We start from the raw sequence: 19,340 nt of genomic DNA on the forward strand, positions 1-19,340 counted from the left end.
CATGTGGTCGATTTATTGGTGGGCTTCGCTGCTTGTCCCTGCACAACCGAATCAATCCAGCTGCGCAGCTGTGACTTTGGGGAGTTCACTGACGCGTCTTATCGTCTGCTACGGAAGGAAGCTCTGATAGCTGTACGTACTTTTGGCGCTGTTTCCACGAAAGGAATACCTCCCCCAGGGCGCCACTGCCTTTGGCTGGCGCAGACAAACTGGTCGGGAGAGTTAGCTAATTGGATTACCTGGTCGTTCTGTAAACCTATGTATTTTAAGTGTCACCAAACCTTGCAAGTGTGGCATTGCATGCCGCGTCTTGCCTTCGATGGACAGCCACTTCGCCCGCATTTGTTTTGGCCGATGGTTGCAGAAAGCAGTCTGTATGATAGACTTGGAAAATTCAACAAATGACTCGTGTGTACTCTATGGATAGGCTGAACAGCGAAAGAAATCTTTAGCAAATTTGCACGAGAGAAGAACGAAGCTGATTTCGAAAGTACCGCGAACCAAATACCCATCATCACGTGCTGTCAGAACATCCACGCAATGAGTTTGGATAATTTGATACGCGCTGTCATATCACACCAGTCACCCGTTCGCGCCACCAGCGGGTCCAGCATCACGGCGATCTCTGGTTGGCCGGAAATGTGATCCCAACATCAAATCATGTTTCGGTGCCTGCCGTATACCGGTTGCCAGTGCCGCACCCGGAGTTGCCTAAGTTTTCAGTGCTGTTGCTGCATATATTCTGAATACAGCGTGCTCTATATGTGTTTCTGACCTGGTTCTGCTCTCCAGTACAATTTGTGCACTAGCTTGGGAGGATGAGACCAAGAACTGGTCCGAGGCGCTGCAATCAGTACAAAAGAACTTGATGTGAAGAGGCCACACATCTTTAAGGAAATGAATATGAGATGGCTGCATCTTTTGACGGCAGTAAAATTAACAACTCTGCGTATCATATTGGAGCAGTGCAATACTATCTGGATCGGCACAGCGTTCTTTATGAACCTCAACCCACATGCACCCAGTACAAAATGAGAGATCTACCCTGAGCCCCGCGAATATTTCGCCAACAATTGCTCGGAGTAGAACGCTTTCAGCGGACGGCAGTTTGGCGTACGTAACATACCCCAACCTGGTGAGCCTGTTCTGACGAATCGTATTCGTTGCCAATCACCCGCTCGCCCACCACTTCGTTGCGCAACCACTGCAAGTCATGCTATGCTATGGCGATACTAGCCTACTGTGCTCGGACAGTTGCGGTCAGAATTGGCAACTGTAGGGTTAGCCTTCTCTTGAAGTTGCCTTGCACATGCGGTCCTTTAGCTTCAGCGAATTTCGATCTAGCGCTGTAAGTGACGCACTTTGCCTGACGCTACTCATGTTTTGATCATCCGCATATTGGCTTCGTATATTACAGCGCAATCACAGATTATGAAGTTGCCAACATGCGTGAACCGGTCAACAATCTCAGTCTCTTCATTCTAAGTTTTCAAAGAAGCGCAAAGTTACCGGGATTCTTGACGTTATATTTTGCGATCCGGTGAAACCAAGCGACAGCCGATGTGCCATGAGTTTATCTGTATGTGTGCAATTCATGGTTGCACGTGTTTAATGTTTGATGGATAATGTAAGTGCAATACCACTTATTGAACATGTCGCTACGCATCATCCAAACCTCAACCTGGAGGATCAGGAGACTGTTCGTCAGCGTTTTGAAAATTGACCAACCTGATATGGGAGACTTCGATTTTCGCGCAGATTGTCCCGGTGTAGCTCAGTGGGTCGCGCCGGTACACAAACCATCACATCACCGTAATGTCCGGTCTCTTCTTGCCAGCCAGTTGTCGAGACTAGTCTACATTACATGCTGAATTTCCAATATCACTTTTGACCGAGTCACCTATGGAGGGTCTTGTGAGTCCTGTTTCGATAAGTAGCTGGAGTACTTTCCGTGCATTCCAAGCCACGCTGGGCTCTTCCGTTCTTTGAACTTGCTGATTGCACCACTGTTTCTCTGCCCACACGGGCTGCCTTTGAGCTATCATCTAACTGATCGTCCATGCGAATTGTACTCTGAACCAGAAGGGATAGAGCGCATCGCTTCTTGAAGTGATAGTGAATGTTCCATTTGCGCGCTTGCGAAGCACAAACAGAGCTCGTAGAGTTACGTTTAGCCATGGCTCTCGCATCCGAGTTATGGCCAGTTACCTCACAGGAGGCCGCCTGTAATACACTGCCTAATTAGCTCCGCTGTATTTCTCTAAAAGTCTGCTGTTAAGTGGGAAGGCTCAATGAGACTGCACCGACTGAAAGCTTGTTCTGTATCTGCTTGTGGGTTTCAAAACGATCATGAGTCAAGGATTGAACCGCCCGATCGCAAGCTAATAGCGGTGTGGCCAGATTGATTCCAAGGCTATTCTACGTTTGGGGCCCCCACTGTGTCCAAAATCAATACTGCTGAGGACCAACTGGTGATCAGCACAGTGTTTCAAAAGGAGTTCACCGTTAGCATTGCGTTTTGCGTTCAGACTAAACATACCGCCAAAGCCTGTTTGAGGTGAACCGAGCCGTTCTACCTATCTGTTGAAAGTGAAGCGTCCGTGTTGAACACTGATGTCATGCTGTCGATGATGATGATGATATCTGTTGAATCTCCCGCTTTAATGGCTAATTGTGGGCTGTTCTTGGTGGATAAGAGGACAGGCAGTTATGAGTAGGTGTTTTTAAATGAATGCAAGCTCAAGCAGCAGAGTGTTTAGGCATATTAGTTACAGCTGCTACGGTTCATTGGTCCACATAAACGGTTATAGTAAACAGAGTGCTTAGTATTTCAGCCAGTCCAATTTATCATTTGAGTAGAGCGCCGGACAATGCAGGTATCCATTTGGGCAATAAAGGCTCGCCCTGCTAACTTACGGCCATATTATCATATTATGAGCATTATATTATTATTATGGTCATATTGTGGTTACATAATAACACCCGCGCAACCAGCTACAGTAACTTCAGAATCACCCGAAGTTAGCAGTCTGTAGTGTCGAGTTTCAGAGATACGAAAGACGTTGACCGACACCGTATACGCAAGATCAGCTTGTTGGCTCATCTGCCTATGAGTTACCATGTTGAAACCCGCGATAAAAACGGGAGGACGGATCCTAACTCGTGATTACCGAGCGTCAGGTGTGAGAAGCGGTGTACTTTGTCAGCTCCATAGGCGCCTGACTGAATTGTCTACAGCTTGCATCTACGTAAGAAGCTGTCATCTAGGGCAAGTCGGGAGTTAAGGGATAACAGTGAAGAAAGATAGACGGCACCAGCACTCAAATTTTTCGCTTATCCGACCTGCTGTTTTCAGTAAATAAAACAACCTGGCTGCTGTTCTACTCGACAGCTGAAGTGGCATGAAGATACTTTCACATGGTAATTTAATTGTCGTTTATGGACTGAACTGCTACCAGGGCGCCAGAAATATAAACAGGAGGATGACTAGGGTCTTCGACCAAAGCCTGACTGCGGTGGCAGTTGGCTTAAGACTACTCGAGTAGCCCAAATTTCAAGAAGCGCTAGAATACTCCTTCAGACCCTTATACACTGATCAACTAGGTATTAGAAACTGGGTGCTACACGGACATCCTCCAGTACTCCTCGGTGGGTTACTGAGGTACACGAACCGTCACAACATGATGAGATCGAGTCTCTTCACGACGACGTCATCGTTTTCGACGACAGCAACGTCAGTGTTGACACTGATGCTTCACTGCACGACAACGTGAATAGGCAACCCTGGAACGCACGTTGACTTTTTTCCAGTTGAGCAGACAATGAATGCAGCTTGCTTTCACATTACACACCTGCGCAGCAAACGATGAATGGATTTTCAAAAGCCATTATTGTTGCTTCTTTCCAGCACAGTCTCAGTGGATATAGTTATCGTCATTTTCTGTGACAATGAGAGAGGCTTTGCTTGGATTATGCGAGTTGACTTTCCAGGACGGTATTTTACTGCTTTGTGCCACCCTAATGCGGGAGATGAAGCTACGGAAATAGGATCTCATAGTTGCTGGCTACTTCCGACCATGTGACTGATTGAAAATGCTGCGAAACTGGAATTAGGACATTATTGATGTACGTATCGTTTTGGATTAAAAGAGGAAGGATGTGGCCTCTTCATTTGTTGTATTTTCTCCATTATGGAGTTGAAATGAGAAATCATATACAAATTTATTTAGCTCATTAGGACTTATTTCATACCACCTATAACGAAGCTGAATTTATTTGGGTCAGTTTGACCTTTTAATTTAGCGATGTTAATCCTTTCAGGCACAGCCATCCTGCAATCTTTCGATCTACTTGGGTGGCTCTGTTGTAATCCTTCGCTTGAACGATGTGGTTAAGCTGCCTGGGTCTTTTGTACGTTTCCTTCTTACAACTCACAACTTCTGATGAATACTGGGATCTAAACGGTACACCACCGATCTTCCTATTCACTCTTAGTCGTCATGGTGACAGAACTCCTATTCATAAGATTCCCGAGGATCCTTACAGAAACCTTTGGACTCAAGGCTATGGGCAACTAACTCGTCATGGTGCAGAACAACATGTTTCCCTCGGAACGTTTATTCGTTCCTTTTATCCGAGTTTACTTTCCACGTCATATCTTCCGGTAAGCCAACTGTGAGGAAAAATTCACATTACCATAATACAGGATGAGACGTTATTTCTCAGTTCTGGAACAGAGAGGACGTTGATGTCAGCCAACAGCTTTGTCCGAGGACTTTATGAAACCGCGTCAACGAGTTTCACATCACCCCCAGTTTTCTCTATTCCGTTAGCCACAGATCATTTGCTAAAAATGTCAGGAAATTGTCCCAACTTCTTCAATTTACATCGGAAATTAATGAGTTCAGAAGACGTCGAGATCGCAGAAAAAAAGTTCATGGTGATTTTGGACATTTTTGAGCGACGATTCCGTAAGTTAATCTTCGGCACCTCGCAGCTACCCCAAATGTCTTCAGTTCTTCCGAATTACTCTTATTTAACTGTATTTTTTCTAGTCTTCTTATTATTAGGAGGTCATTCGGTCATGCTGCACCCACTCTTGTAATTATTTTGCACGATAATGTGCAAGTAAGTAGTAAACACAAACTGGTTAGTTTCAGGCAGAGTTAACACCGAGGGCAGGTTGTCTTTGACTGAATTTCTCATCACAATAGACCGCTGTTAGCTTCATAATATCCCGGTATGATCAGGTGCGGGTGCTGCGAAGTTGGTCCGGCCTGACGCTTACCAGCTACCGTCGGAATGCTGAAAAAGGTCTTGTTCGCTGCCTTCTCATTATGGACGTGTCTTCGTCAAAGTTAAGGGCAATGGAGGGTTGATAAACCATTCGTTTTCTGCCTAAGTGAGTTGGATAGACTACGATAGACTCCAGCAACTGCGGTGTTCAACCGTACAAGCACCAGGAGTGATGAAGCCCACCGGGCACATGAATAGGACCTCAGTCGTTGGCCCCAAGCCAATCACGGACTCCGTGCACCACCCTCTATTTGGCGAATAGATAACTAACTTGGGGCTTCCAAATTCGCAATCTGGCTTCCTCTAATTTTTCTGCCGGAATCCTCAAAAGTTCGAGTTCTGTAATTAGGATTACTACACTGCGGGTTAGCGGTTTCCGTGTGCATTTACATTTGAGACCGAATTTTGACAAATGCGTTCATTGTGGAGTAAGCTTCTATCAAACATGTAGCAGGAAGCTTGGTTGCAATTATTTCGGACAAAACCCCTCGGTTAAGACTTATGGATGCTTCTTTTTCATGTTTATTGAAAAGGTGTGCTTAAAATCTTATCAAAACAACGTCGGGGACGAGAAGGCCCAGTGGTTAGGGCGCGAATTTATTAACGGGAAGGTCCTTGGCTCGAACCCGATCTTTGCATCTCGACTTTCCTGTCTAGGCTTAGACAATCTGGCACCATCACAGCTCTTGTGCTTTCTTCGAGTGGCATAGCAGGTAGGCACTGGGCTCGAACCCTTTGCATCTCGACTTTCCTGTCTAGGCTTAGACAATCTGGCACCATCACAGCTCTTGTGCTTTCTTCGAGTGGCATAGCAGGTAGGCACTGAAAGGCTGTTGCAGTAGAGCGATTTTATTTATTTAGTGGTAAGCTCCTATCGAAGATGCTGGCAAGGTGGGTGTTTAGGGCAGTAATGACTCGTATCCGGTCGTTGCCCAGCTGGGGTGAAGCGGAGTGCGTTAGGAGTAAGATGGACTAGTGTGCTTCCATGTATGATATTCAACTCAAATCCTTCAGCTTCTGTAACCATGTGGTATAGCCCACCACTATACCCTATTTAAGCATGGTGAAATCGGGTAGTTGCTGAAGCCCGAGTAGGGTTCACTGATAGTTCAGCGTTGAACTCGAATCATGGGCCTCCCGGTCAGTATGTAGCACCATAGCCTCGGAGCTAACTCCAGCACTGTCACACAGTTTCTGCTATTCGCCAATGGGTAGCTGACTGCGAGTATGCACAGTGAATACGTTCCTCCGGGAAGGTGGGGAGGGGCTTGAACAAATCTGGCGATCTACTTCGTCTGACTACGCTGAAACCCTTCTGTGGTCTTGCCACGCTGGACCGTTGCAACCTCCGTGCCCTGGAGCTCATCAAAACGGGTCCACCATACGTCCTTATTGATCGGTCCAACCCGGGTTACCGTACCTTCCTTCGTTTGTGCCGCCTAAACTCATCCACCTGTGAGATCGACGTGTGCCAGCATACACAGAAAATGCGATCTTAAGTAGCATTGCGTCCGTATGCTTTGGCAAGCGTGAAAACTCTCTTCGCTGATCCTTCGCGCAGTGGTACGGGGTGAAACTCGAATATCCAGTTACCTTGGCAAGCTCCGCTCATGATAGCCTAGGTACTGCTGTGATAGCTTTGTGCTTATCGCTGCTGCCCCGTGGTCAGGTTTATGAGCTAAACGGCTTGGTTGATGATTATAGTCTTCATCCCATCTAAATTTGGAGATCTTGGTAACATTTCGGCCTATATACAACCGTCAACTATCTAAATAACCGGGACTTCATGCCACATCGCGTGGTTGAATCAACCAGGTCGTTCTATTTGATACATAAAATGCAGCTGCTGTCGCCTCCTATCCTTCACTGTCGTCTCTCAACTCTTGTGTAGGTCCTAAATGTGGCCACTTCGGTCAGACATCTAGGGAATTAACTCATACATCCGCTTTGTTTCTGCCAATCAAGTTTATTCTTCGTGCTTTTGTTGTAACGTTTAACGCACAGACCCTCAAGAAGATCGGCCAGCAAACTCCTCTTACTCTAGACATACCAATTGACATCTGGTGTTCCAAGAAAGCAAATGGCACCCGAAAAATCCGCCTGATAAGTCGGAGTAGAGGCTCCTGTTGGCTTATCTACCAGAAAAGGAACAAATCACAAGGCTTCTGACTCGGATTTGAGGGTGAAACTTGCCATGAATTATCCCAAAATCTTCCGGACAATAAGGAAGATTCGTTTGTTGGTAGTATCCATTTGGTCGACAGAGTCAAGCAAGCGGCTACGACTTGTGCAATCGCAAATGTGAATAATGAGAAGTGCGATATGGATTATCCTGGTAGCTTGGTGTGCTGCTGGAAGCAGAAAAGGAAAGAATAAGTTCACTATAGTTGGTATCACGATGGGAGATACTTGCTGGTCTGAAATGTCAGTCCTGTCGATTCTCTAATCCGAACACAAAAATACATTCTCCGTTTCTGCGTGAAGAGGAAAGATATTATTTCAGTATGTCAATTCCTTGGTCCTTACTGCCTGTCTAGCGGGATTGTTACTTTCAAAGACTGTTCTGCACACGGGCGCACGCAGGACATCAGAAAACGATTGGGGTGTAATACTAAGGTCATTGTATAGAGATGGAAGACAGAGTTTGTGTACATCTGGAAATGGTGAGGGTTAAATCCCCCAAAAGTAGTTGAAATATATGAAAAGGTTGTACCTTTTGGTGATTCATTTAAAAAGTGGTCTGCCATAAGGTATGCCTACCTATACTTGGATCTGAACTTGGCTTGATGGTTTTCTGAGATCCGCTGGAAGGCAAAATGTTATTTTAGAATTCCCTGTTTGCAACTCTAGGGCATTGTTCCTCTGTCACTATCTTTCGGCTTTTCAATTGATTGTCGTTACCAATCCACATTTCTTTCTCGTCCCCGGTTATCAATGACTAGCGGTCATGTTTCCAGTGAATCCCACTCCGGCTGATCGATTACGAGCAGGTTGGAAGATTTGTGACGCGATTGGTGTATGGAACTCACGCAACCTTCCACGACCTCACTGGTTATCCACGGAAATGGTGCGGCAGTGTGCACAAATGATGGATTTCAAGTTTTCGATTCGTTACTCAACCCCATCCATTACTCGGTTCCGTGGTGGTCCCCTGGTTTCTCACTTGCTCCAACTGCTTCGCACGCGCGCCAACTTTCATCTATCTGAACTCCCACCGGCAAAACAGAACCCGAAGAAAATAGTCGCTCCACTACCACTGTTTGTGCCGAATTTCAACACGGATGTGGTTCGCCCGTACCAACGATTAGTCGCATATTTCGCACACGATTCAACCCTGGTTGCGATGATGAGTCACCTCGGCATTTTCAATCGGTGTGTAGGAAGGGCCTATTACTTCGGTTGGTCTCACTTTCACCACACTCCATGACCAGAAATCAATCTGGTGTTACTTCTAGATTTCCGTTAGGTTTTCCGGTGTTTCTGTCCGCTCTAAACGCGTAAATTTTCATTGCAATGAATTCCATCTGCTAGTAGGTTCAACCTTTAAAACGTTATCATCAGTGACTGTCATCTTCCCTTCATAATTCCATAAGATGTAATCCTCTGTTAACATGGCTACTTCGTGTGCAAGGCGGCTTCCTCATGCTCGTGTTTCAAACCCAGACAGAGCAGGATGTTTGCTGGTCATCCATGACCGTCACGTTCAATGAGAAACCTGTTTTCCACTTATTACCAGCTTACGGACCGGAAGGCACTGAAAGGGTGCGACAGCTGAACTATTTTTTAACTAGTGACTCATAAGCATATGCTTGCCGCTCCGAGTTTTCCCGAATAGGTTAACCACCCTACTTTTTAATCAAGCAGATTTTATTGCATTGCATCTGTTGCCTATTCTGGCACTCATGTAGTTTCACATGTGTTCCTTGTGCATGAATAATGACGAAGGTTCGCGCGCTTTCTTTTACTTGACGCAATCGGACGTCCACACTAGGCGCATAACTCAAATTGATGTTAGTCATCTCCAAAACGCTCATGTCCTGACTCAGAGGAGTTATTGAATGAATCCGTCAACATCGCCCTTGCCGACTGAAACCAACGGGCAATTATCGATTGCATCAATGGAATAACCGTAACCGTGTTTCGCATTCAGTCACCATGTCGTGTGACCTTAGAAGTACGATGCATATCAAATCAAAACTGCAAATTCGGCTGTTTTGGGTTGGACGGAAGCGAAGGAAAGCAGTAAGAGCTAATGGCCTTGATAACGCCTCGCACATTGTACATTCGTGTGGAAAGTTGCAGTTTCTTTCATCAGTAATATCTAAAATACAATAAAATTGTACATCGTCATTTCTGTCCGCAAAATCAATGTCACACACCCGCCGGTGACGGACTTAATACTGTAGCTGGTATCCTTGGAGCACGTGCATGAAGCTATTATGCATGGAGCGAATGGGCGGATTTCATCATGTGCTGAAGACGGTTGTATAGACACTACTAGATATGCCAATTTCTCGTCCTCAGCTCCTGCTCTCCATACAGCATGCCGGCTTGTGACGTTTAGGCTCAGGATTTGGTCGTTCTTGTAAAGCTGTTCACAACACATTTTGTCTTGACCCCGACTCATCAGGTGGATGCAACAGGATCGGCTGCTTGTTCCCTTAGCAGTTTCCATCAGTCGCGGTAGCACCGAATCCCTCATTTGTGCTTGCCATTTTCAGGTCCAAATAACATGGATGTTTACTTAGCAGACCCCCCACGAGCATTGTAGAAAGTCAAGAATAACACTTGATTCCTCAGAAGCAGCCATGTTTCTTGACAATTTAGATCTCGAGAGAAGAGAGTTCCTCTATCATGAATCTACTTGTGGATGACCCCAGATTCTATTTTTGGTATGAGTTTGTTGCGGTTGGCTGTTGGCCTCTATCTTGAAAACCATCGTCAATGGAAATTAAAGAAATTTTCAAGACCTCAATCGGTCATTGAACGTTTTGTTAAAGCTTTTGTGTCCCTCTGACTGTTCAACGTTTTGTTAAAGTTTTTGTGCCCCTCTGACTGTTCTCCTCCCCATCCGACTGAGAATGACAGAACACAAGCATGGAAGGTACTGTCTTCTACCAATCGCTAATTCATGATACGATCGATCTGGCAGTCAGTGCTGTGTTTTTATCTCGTTTTGTTTGTTATGAGGGGGCAAGATGGCTCAATTGGTTAGAGCGCGAATTTGCTGATCGGAAGGTCCGTGGTTCGAACCCGACCTCTGCCTCTCGACTTCCCTTGTCTAGGCTTGGGCAACCTGGCAGTATCCCAGCCCTCGTGCTTACTTCGGGTGGCATGGTATCTAGGCACCGAAGGGGCGCTACAGCTGAACGATTTTTTGTTTGTTATCAAATGAAACTGTAAATGCAGTCAGGCAATCGTGTTCCGTTATGTCACTATAATTGTCGCTCTATCTACTTTTTTTCTCACCCTGCAGACGTGTACCACCTCTGGCTAGCTGTCTGATTGTCGAATTGCATCATAAGCCCACGGAAACAGAGGACTATTTTGTCCGTTTTCTCTATCGAAACCTCACCGGATCAAGTGATACGCGTGTTTATCCGCTTTGGCCACCGGCTTGTGGCCCCTTGGATATAGCCGGGGAATCTAACTACTTATGCTCTCTGACGCGATTAGAGTCAGCTGTGTCAGGAACCTATGCTGTGAACGTGGATCACGAATGTGGCAATGAATTTCACACAACCGCGGGGCTGCAATATTTATCCACTGACTGTCATTACCCTCAAATTGGCGCGCTGTTTTTTGCACAGTTTCTTTTATTGTTGTATATTGTGAGGCGGAACTGGTTTCCTGTTATTCGTCTCTGTTCCCGTTAGGTATTGTTATGCTTTTCATTCCATGTGTGGTTAACAACCGTTGTCTTTCACTGTGAAATGGGTTTCTAACATCAATATGTTATTCGCGCAATGTTTTTCATTTTATTCAAGCTATTGGTTTTATTGTCTTTGTTGCATCTTTTCTTGTTTTTTTACCTCCGTTTTTATTGTTCCCAAGCTGTCTCACTGTATCTTATGTATTTGGATGAAACAATGTCCACCTAATTTAATTTTGGGTATTCCTGCAGAATAGTAATATTCATACTGGATTCGTCATTTTGTAATTGAGTTGGGTCCTCTGACATCGCGGCCCTTGCTTCAGTTGAACCAGAGTTTTTTTGTGAGTAGTATTTACGCCAAACAATGCAACCCTCGATGCCTGGCGATGGTATTTATGCAAGTCAATCCATACGGACGAAAAGTTTCTTGTGAAATGTGCAGTCTTCGGCGACAGCTGGATGTTATGCTGGGTTATTCTAGCTCTTGTACAGTCAAGTATCACCTGTAAGACCTTATATCAATGTCCCTCTATCTTGGATGTCCACCCAAGTACATTGTGGGGTAGCCACTTGGCGTCAAATTCAGTTGAAGAATTCAAACGAAATATTCTTCTGGCTCTTGAGGTAATACCACCTCAGTTTGTTTACGAATATTTGACTCGACACGTAACAGTTCATTCTTTGTTGAGTAGAAAAAGTAATTCCCTACGACGGCATACCGGATTCACAAAAAGACGAGTCTAGACAAAACACGCTACTAATAAGTCTACTGAAAACTCATCGACAATCCACGAGCGGTTTCGTTCTTCTAGGGACTCGTCAGTTGGGCACAGTCCGGGTCAATTACAATCTTGTTCTACTCAAAGGTTATTGCAAACGACAGATCCAGCTGGCACTCAGCTTAGTTCCCCGTTGAGACCAAACTATTCTTCAAATGAGTGTATTTCACGAATTAACCTGGTTGTGGGTAATCTCTTTAGGACCTAGTCAAACATCCTGTGCCAAGTCAACAGAAATCCCGGTAGCTCCCATAAATCTCGTTATTTCACCGTTTGAAATGGTCACAATAACTTCAAAACGGATGGGATTTCTTTCTGAACAGATAACAACAATAGCTCCGTTCCTCGCTCCACAAATGAATCACCACTGTTCCATATTCGCATCTGAAAACTCGAGGCCGAATGTGTGCAAGTTCAGGAGTGAGCCAGAGTTAGCAGATTACTATTAGTCGGGTAAGCTTTAGGCCAAAATCGCACTTTGAGCCCATCTTATTTTCCAGTCCATTAATAACGCTGCTTTGATAACGCCACTTCATGCATACATGAACTCCTGGTAGTAAAGATCTTACCATCATTACCTGCAAGACGATTTGCCCTGAGATGTTCCAGACGTGCTTATGTGAACCGATCCCTTGGCATCCACAAGCTTTGAACATCCGGGCATGTATTCCATACTTAATGCGCCAGCCATCTAACGTATTTCGGTGGCTGAGTTTTCATAGGAAGGCTGAAGTGCAGTAAGGTTTCCTCGCCGCCCAAACTGTCGATTCATGCTGTGGCTTGTTCGATTAGCAAAATGAAGTGCGTCAGTTTATTAGCCCTGTAACGTTGCATTGACTGGGTATAACATCCAGCCTAATTGGCTCAGTCTTGGCTACTGCCAAGGACTAACCTGGGCATGAGGGCAACCATGGACAAAAGCAGATGACAGAAAGGATAGTCTTGACAAAATACGGTAGGCAGTGGTCCATGGAAAGCCGGATTTTATTTATGCTTACCATGTACCGTTCCCAGATATACACGTGTAGGTGTGTATTTCTAACGTTCCTCTGTTGGCTTCGCTGTCGTCCGAATATACTCCAGGAAACCCAAAGAAGTCTGTAATTCGGAGTTTCCGTTTAGTAGGCCTTATTGACTGATGCCTAAATGGCTTAATCAACAATAGCAACGGGACGCTATCTAAGGAAGAAATTGAAATTAATGGATCAAAGCGGAAAGATGTGTAAACATATGGTTTCGGTTCCGGAGAATACAACTACGAAATATGAGACAGGTTAATAAACGTGCTCAAGGCGTTCTACAAGGTATAAATCAAGGGTACTGTTTAGTCATTTTATTGTTGTGTGCTAAAACTGGCGAACCAGGATTGCGGCTTCGCGAGAGAACTTGTCTCAAAAAAATTATGGCCCAGTAACTGTCCTGATTGTGTCAATCCATTGACCCAGCCCTGTTGTCTTCACTGCATACAGGTGACCCCCAAACTGTTTCTGAGGGAAGCATTTAGGACAGACCAGACCGAAACATCGGAAAGTTGTGAGCAATTTGTGATACGGTATATACCTTGGACTCCATCCATACCGAACATCCGGAAATGTCCCGATCTGTTTGCTAGACAGAACTCATTACTTATAGGGCTGCTGAGAACTTTGACGGTCCAGAAACGGTTTCTTGAGAGGCATCCCTGAATTTCCACCATTCCCGTGTGTCGTGCCAATGAATCCTGTATGTCTGTTTTTTTGATACTTCACAAAAACAACAGACCAACCAAGTCGAGATGGCCGAGTGGTTAAGGCGTTGGACTTGAAATCCAATGGGGTTTCCCCGCGCAGGTTCGAACCCTGCTCTCGACGGCTGTTTTCCGAACCGCTGCTGCGAGCGAGCACCATGTTAAACACCACATTTCGAAAAGAGCTAGATGACTGAGGCTTTCAGCCATCGTGACCGATAGTTTCTGTAGCTACACTCCTGACAACCTTGTTCCTTCGTTCAATTTGTGACTCCACGAGTAAATGGAGTGCATCAGTGTTGCCCTTTACTGCTAAAAGACGATTCCATTTGGGCCACTTCACTTATCCGTTGAAACCCCTTTTGATTGTTCTTCTTTAAACTAAACGGTCTCATTGGAATATCAATACTGCAACAACCTGACTTCTGTACCATGAAAAAGTTTCAACCCGTTTTCGCAAGAGCAATAAGCGTTATTAAACGTACACTACTGACAAATACACCAGTAATAATTTCCCAACGAATAGGTGCGCTGTTTCTCTCGCTGGTAACGGCCTTAGACGCCACATACTGGCTGAAGCTGCCTCTCTACCATAGTCGAGGAATACACGGCTAGCGCTGTCACCTTGTTCGTGGGGAACCTCAGCAGTCACGCTACATTTCCGCATCGTACAACAGCGCGCGAAATCTGGAAGCCAATATCTCCACTGAGAAAGCCCCCATCAAGTACCACTGCAACCGGAAGATATTTTTCCGTCATCCAAACGAAGGTTGTAGGCTGGGGTACTTTTTCCCCTGGACAATAAGAGCAAAGTAGTGAGAACACGGCTGCGGGATGAATTCAGTTCGTACACCAATACGCCGCAAAACGTGTAAAGCAGCATAAGAAGTAGTTCATTACATTACGTAATTGTAGAAAAGCGTGGCCGACCTAGGAAAGCAGGACAGTCCCAGAGTGACGCGTAGGTCCTGTTGAGTGCAGAGGACAGGCCCAAAACTACAAACCTGTATGTTTTCAAGGAACTTCAATCTCTGCGGACGCCTGATTCGCACGATTTTTCAAGTGATCTGTGTCGATTCGGTGGCTACACGCCGGCCATTTGGCACTGGATTCGCCCAGTATTCGGTTAGGCCCATTTGACGTGGTGCGAAGTTTTTTGGCCACGCATCCTTTGGCTAGGCGTTTCGAACCTCCTGTTAGTTCTGCTAATACACTTACCACCGCCGGTGCGTGTGAACTGATTTATGTCATGGGTTGTAGATAAAGCTGAAGTCGAAATTTTGAACGGCGAAAGTGGCATAGTCCGTGTGTATGCCTTCGCCCACAAATGGACTGCATTGTATTTCGGTGCAGGGATGCTTGCAGTGTCCGGTTAAACGCCGACACCAACCGACACGAGCTACGGTTCTGAGACAACGATTGTCGAACACCTGAAGACGCCTCAGTACCTCTGCTCGAATAGGTCAAGTCTCACAGCCACACGACAAAACAGCCCGTACTGTAGTTTGATACACACGTCCCTTGGGGTTCAGGGATAAACCATTCTGACGCCATAGGTGTCTCAAATCAGCAAATCCGGCCCGAACCTTGCAGATTCGTACATTCACCTTATCTGTCACACTACAGTCAGAACTAATACAATTTCCAAGATATGTAAAACGCTCCACAACTTCCAGTGCCTCTCCCTGGATCGTAAGTGGCGTGTTCAGTGACTGCACGTCCACGAGCATGACCTTATTTTGTAGGTGCAAAATGCATACCAAAAGACGGGATGACTTTGCTCAGATCATCCAAGAATAACTGCACCTTCTCCTCCTCTTCGAACATGAGAACGATGTCGTCTGCATATTCTAGATCGACAAGGCTTTATTCACAGGCTATTTGAACACCAGGGTTTTGGAGACCCTCCAGAGTTCGTCTCATTATTTCATCGATCACAAAGTTGAAAAGGAATGGAGAGAGTGGGCATCCCTGACGGACACCGCTTTGTGTACGGAAGCTTTTGGAGAGCTCTCCGTACACTCTCACACGTCCGGAAGTCTGAGAATACAAAAAACGTATTATATTTACAAACTTCCGGAGCATTCCTTGGTGGGCAAGCGCCTCTAGAAGACCAGACCGATCAACCGAGTCGAATGCACCTCGGAAATCCAGGAATACTAGAATCATGGTTGGCTAATATGTATGCCGTTGTTCCAGCACCTGACGCAGTGTGAAGATTTGGTCAACACAACCCTTATCAGACCGGAATTCCGCTTGTTGCTCTCGCGTCAGTATCTCACGAGCCACCGTAATGCAACGAAGCACAATTGACTCCAACAGTCCCGTTACAACCGGGGTCAAGCTGATCCCCCTGTGGTTACGACACTCACTACGCGCCCCTTTTTTTGAAAATAGGCACTATCACCGACTCTCCCCAGTTGTCTGGGACAAACTCCTTTTCCCAAATGCAAGCAAACAGATCGGACAAGCGCTGACTGAGGATTGTGAATGAGTGACATCTTCGTTTGCCACTCGGATCGAGGTGCTTTTCGATGAAGCGGTCAAGGTCGTTATTTCAGCATAGCACATCTTTCGGCAGGTCGACTTCCTCTGCCGGTGCATCCGAGTTTCAACTCTACCGAACTTTTAAGAATAAAATCAGCAGCGGTTCACATTTATGCCGTAACGGACAGTAAAGTGAAGATATTGTCTACCTCACGAAGATTTCAATATACGGAGACAGTGCCGTAAGTACTTCTGATGAGCGAAACTTCCAAAAAAGGGATTTTGCTGTCCTGATAAGATCCATATAACTATCTCACATGGCGCACAACTGCGAGCTTCTACGTGACGAAACATCAAGGTGGTTGAGTCCCGACTGACAACTGAATCTGTCCAAAGCAGGAATACCGTGCGTCCCACGTTTTCCGGTGATCAAAACTGTAGCAGCTGGAATCAATGTGTCTACGTTACACAGTTTATAGCCGAAAAATTGAATTGAATTGGCTTTCACAATTCGCTGCCAAACCATTGTTTAACTCCCTAGCTCGTTTCCACCCTTCGCGTGGTTCTGCAAAAAGAACCCTTCGAGGAATTCGACCCACTGGTATATGGAGCACGTTGCTAAGCCAGTGCAACCTATGCAATGTGATCAGTTCATCTATCGTGAGCGGGTGATCTATTTCAAATATCACTCGATGTATTTCAGCATTCCTTATCCGGTGTCCCCACCAGGCAACGCCCTGAAGACATCGACGATCAAAAACGGCAAGACTTTTGGCGTCGCCACCGCTCAACGTCCAGGTTTCTGACCCGTATAGCAATATGCATCGTTCCGCAGCATTGTAAACTCTACCCCTGACGGATGAGCTCATGTCACACCTAAGTCACAGGTGTCCCAGGTTCACAAAAGTTGCTATGGTCTTCCCAATCCGGATGGAAACATCATCTTTCGCGAGAGCACCAAGGTAGACAAAGCGTTCAGCTGTAGCATCCTTTCGGTGCATTGTTGCCACGCCACCCAAAGAGCGCAAACCAGAGATTCAGCTGGGTTCCAGGTAAGTATCTCGCAAAACCATATTTGTTTGCAAATGAGTGTATTTCCCCAAGGTAGACAAACTTTTCCTCTACCTCAATCGGCTCATCGCAAGCATGAGGTTAGTTTCCGAGCCTACCCAGTCTTGCAGTAGTACTTTACATTTTGCAGGTGTGAAGCGCGTACCAAACCGTGAGGCAGAATTTAAAATTGTTTAATGTGGTTTACATAAAAACAGAGTTATATCCAACAGCAGCTATTATATCTGAGCGGACGCCCCAGGAGAAGTTCCACCACACAGGCATTAGAGGCTGATAGTGAATTTGCCATAATCATATCAACCACGAATTTGAAGAGGACAGCTTTGCCTCACATCACTTGATGTGCTGAACTCAGGTTACATGTTTCCACACACCGTCACACGCCCGCGGAAGTTGGCGTACAGCCCCATAGACACCGTCATAGTACCTGACGATCCACAGAGTCAAGGGCAGATTTCAGATCGAAGAACACGACCATTATTGGTTGCTGGAATCAATGTCGCTTTTCCAGAATCTGTCGAGGTGTGAAGATGTGATCGGTGACCCTGTTGCAGGACACGGATCTGTCTCGCCCTGTCTTCAGTCAACCGTCGAAGGATAAAACCAGAGAGGACCTTCGATGCCATAACTACCAGGCTGATGCCACGGTCACGGTCAACCGTTGGGCGATCGGAGTGTGAGGGTTCTATGGCCGACCATATGATGACATAACAACATATGGAACGTTTTCATGCATTCCGTTGTATTCCTACTAAATCTTCACTGGTCAGAATTCCACCAGATTAAGCAATGAACTTCATGATGTGAACTTTGAAAGCTGAGATGAAAAGACGATACGGCCATCACTTCATTCTAATAAATATTTGAAATCCAGAAACAGGCCATTTAGATCCAAGAAGTGCGTCATAGTTCAGCAACACATAGGAAACCGGAACTTGTATGCAATGAAGTCTTGGTCAGCACCAGACTGCACTGGACTGTCCATCAACTGGGAGGCTTTTTCCAAAAGAACATGCAAACTGAACAATGGGGTTAGGATCTTGACCCACGTTGTCATCTAGAAGGTTACGCATGAACCACAGTATGAAAAAAATACAGGGTAAAGACAGGCAAATTAGAAACGCTCTCCGGAAATCCTCTTACAGAAAACTGCGGTGGCAACTGCTCGAAATAGCGAGGTAAAAAACGCATTGACAGAGCAACCAGGACGAAAACGTGTGCTACAACTTTGCACAAGCATCGGTAGGCTGTAAGCAGCCGAAGTGAAAGTATGTACACAAACAGTGAACCAATGAATAGCATTGAGATGCCATTGATGGTGGGCCTCGTGTCAAATCACAGCGGATTAGGTGACAGTGGAAGGGGTAAATAAACGTCACAGTCGGAACCGGTACAAGTGCCACAGAAATACCGTGAAGTTCCACTGCAGTACGAATGTGGCGATAATGAAAAGCAACACAGACGCGGTCATCGGCCAGAGCAAAACGGTGGCACGTTTGAGGAAGGGCAGTGCTGAAAAGTAATGCAAGACTTTTGAGGAATGCAGCTAAACATTGGATATCTGGATTGAGACAATAGATGCAGATGTGAGCGAAATTAGGTGTCCAATATCAAAATAAATAATAACAGCAACAGAGAAAAGAACCTGCGGCATACTGTTTCTGGTTTACAACGGAAAATCACCCATTTGAAGAGATTCCCTATGAGGTTTGGTGCCCTATCAGCCAACTAGGACGTAGCTTGCCAAGTTGCCAGTTGAGCCCCGTAGGAAAACCGGGAGAACCTGAGAAAAGAGCTCAACAAGTGAATACACACGATTCAGTCAAACACGAAGTAGTCCAAACACAACAAACGGCGTTAATCAAGAACCTCATGCTGAATGCATGAGGTGTGGATGCATGTACTTGGGTACGCCAAAATGAGTTACGTGGCACATAAAGACCAAGACCAGAGTTGGTTTTGCACTAACAACCCCTCGAACTGATGGAAAAAGATGTAAGACACAAGGATTGAAGCAGCGAGCTGTTGTGCACAAAAACCTGGCTTCAGTTACTTTCCGACTCTGTCATTTATCGGAGAAAGCTTAGTTAGTGATCTCAAACAGACA

The 19,340-nt window shown here is 45.7% G+C and overlaps 2 protein-coding genes across 2 annotated transcripts in view; one reads left to right on the forward strand and one right to left on the reverse strand.

Moving 5' to 3' along the window:
• Positions 1-540: 540 nt before the first annotated feature.
• T265_12600 (hypothetical protein) lies at positions 541-15,560 on the forward strand (the record flags this gene model as incomplete). The annotated part of the gene is given in 8 exon segments (XM_009164521.1): positions 541-641; positions 4,495-4,663; positions 4,706-4,970; positions 8,238-8,667; positions 10,772-11,166; positions 12,151-12,379; positions 15,232-15,416; positions 15,421-15,560. Coding segments are annotated over 8 exon segments (1,914 nt in total).
• Positions 15,561-15,850: 290 nt separating this feature from the next.
• T265_00663 (hypothetical protein) overlaps positions 15,851-19,340 on the reverse strand; it is a gene marked incomplete at both ends in the record, with an annotated part of 16,008 nt that continues 12,518 nt past the window's right edge. The window contains 3 exons of the mRNA XM_009164491.1: positions 15,851-16,046; positions 17,863-17,918; positions 18,645-18,745. Coding sequence (XP_009162755.1) covers positions 15,851-16,046; positions 17,863-17,918; positions 18,645-18,745 — 353 coding nt within the window. The remainder of the gene's footprint in view (positions 16,047-17,862; positions 17,919-18,644; positions 18,746-19,340) is intronic.

Source organism: Opisthorchis viverrini (genome assembly GCF_000715545.1).
Source record: "Opisthorchis viverrini unplaced genomic scaffold opera_v5_6, whole genome shotgun sequence".
Lineage (NCBI taxonomy): Eukaryota > Metazoa > Platyhelminthes > Trematoda > Opisthorchiida > Opisthorchiidae > Opisthorchis > Opisthorchis viverrini.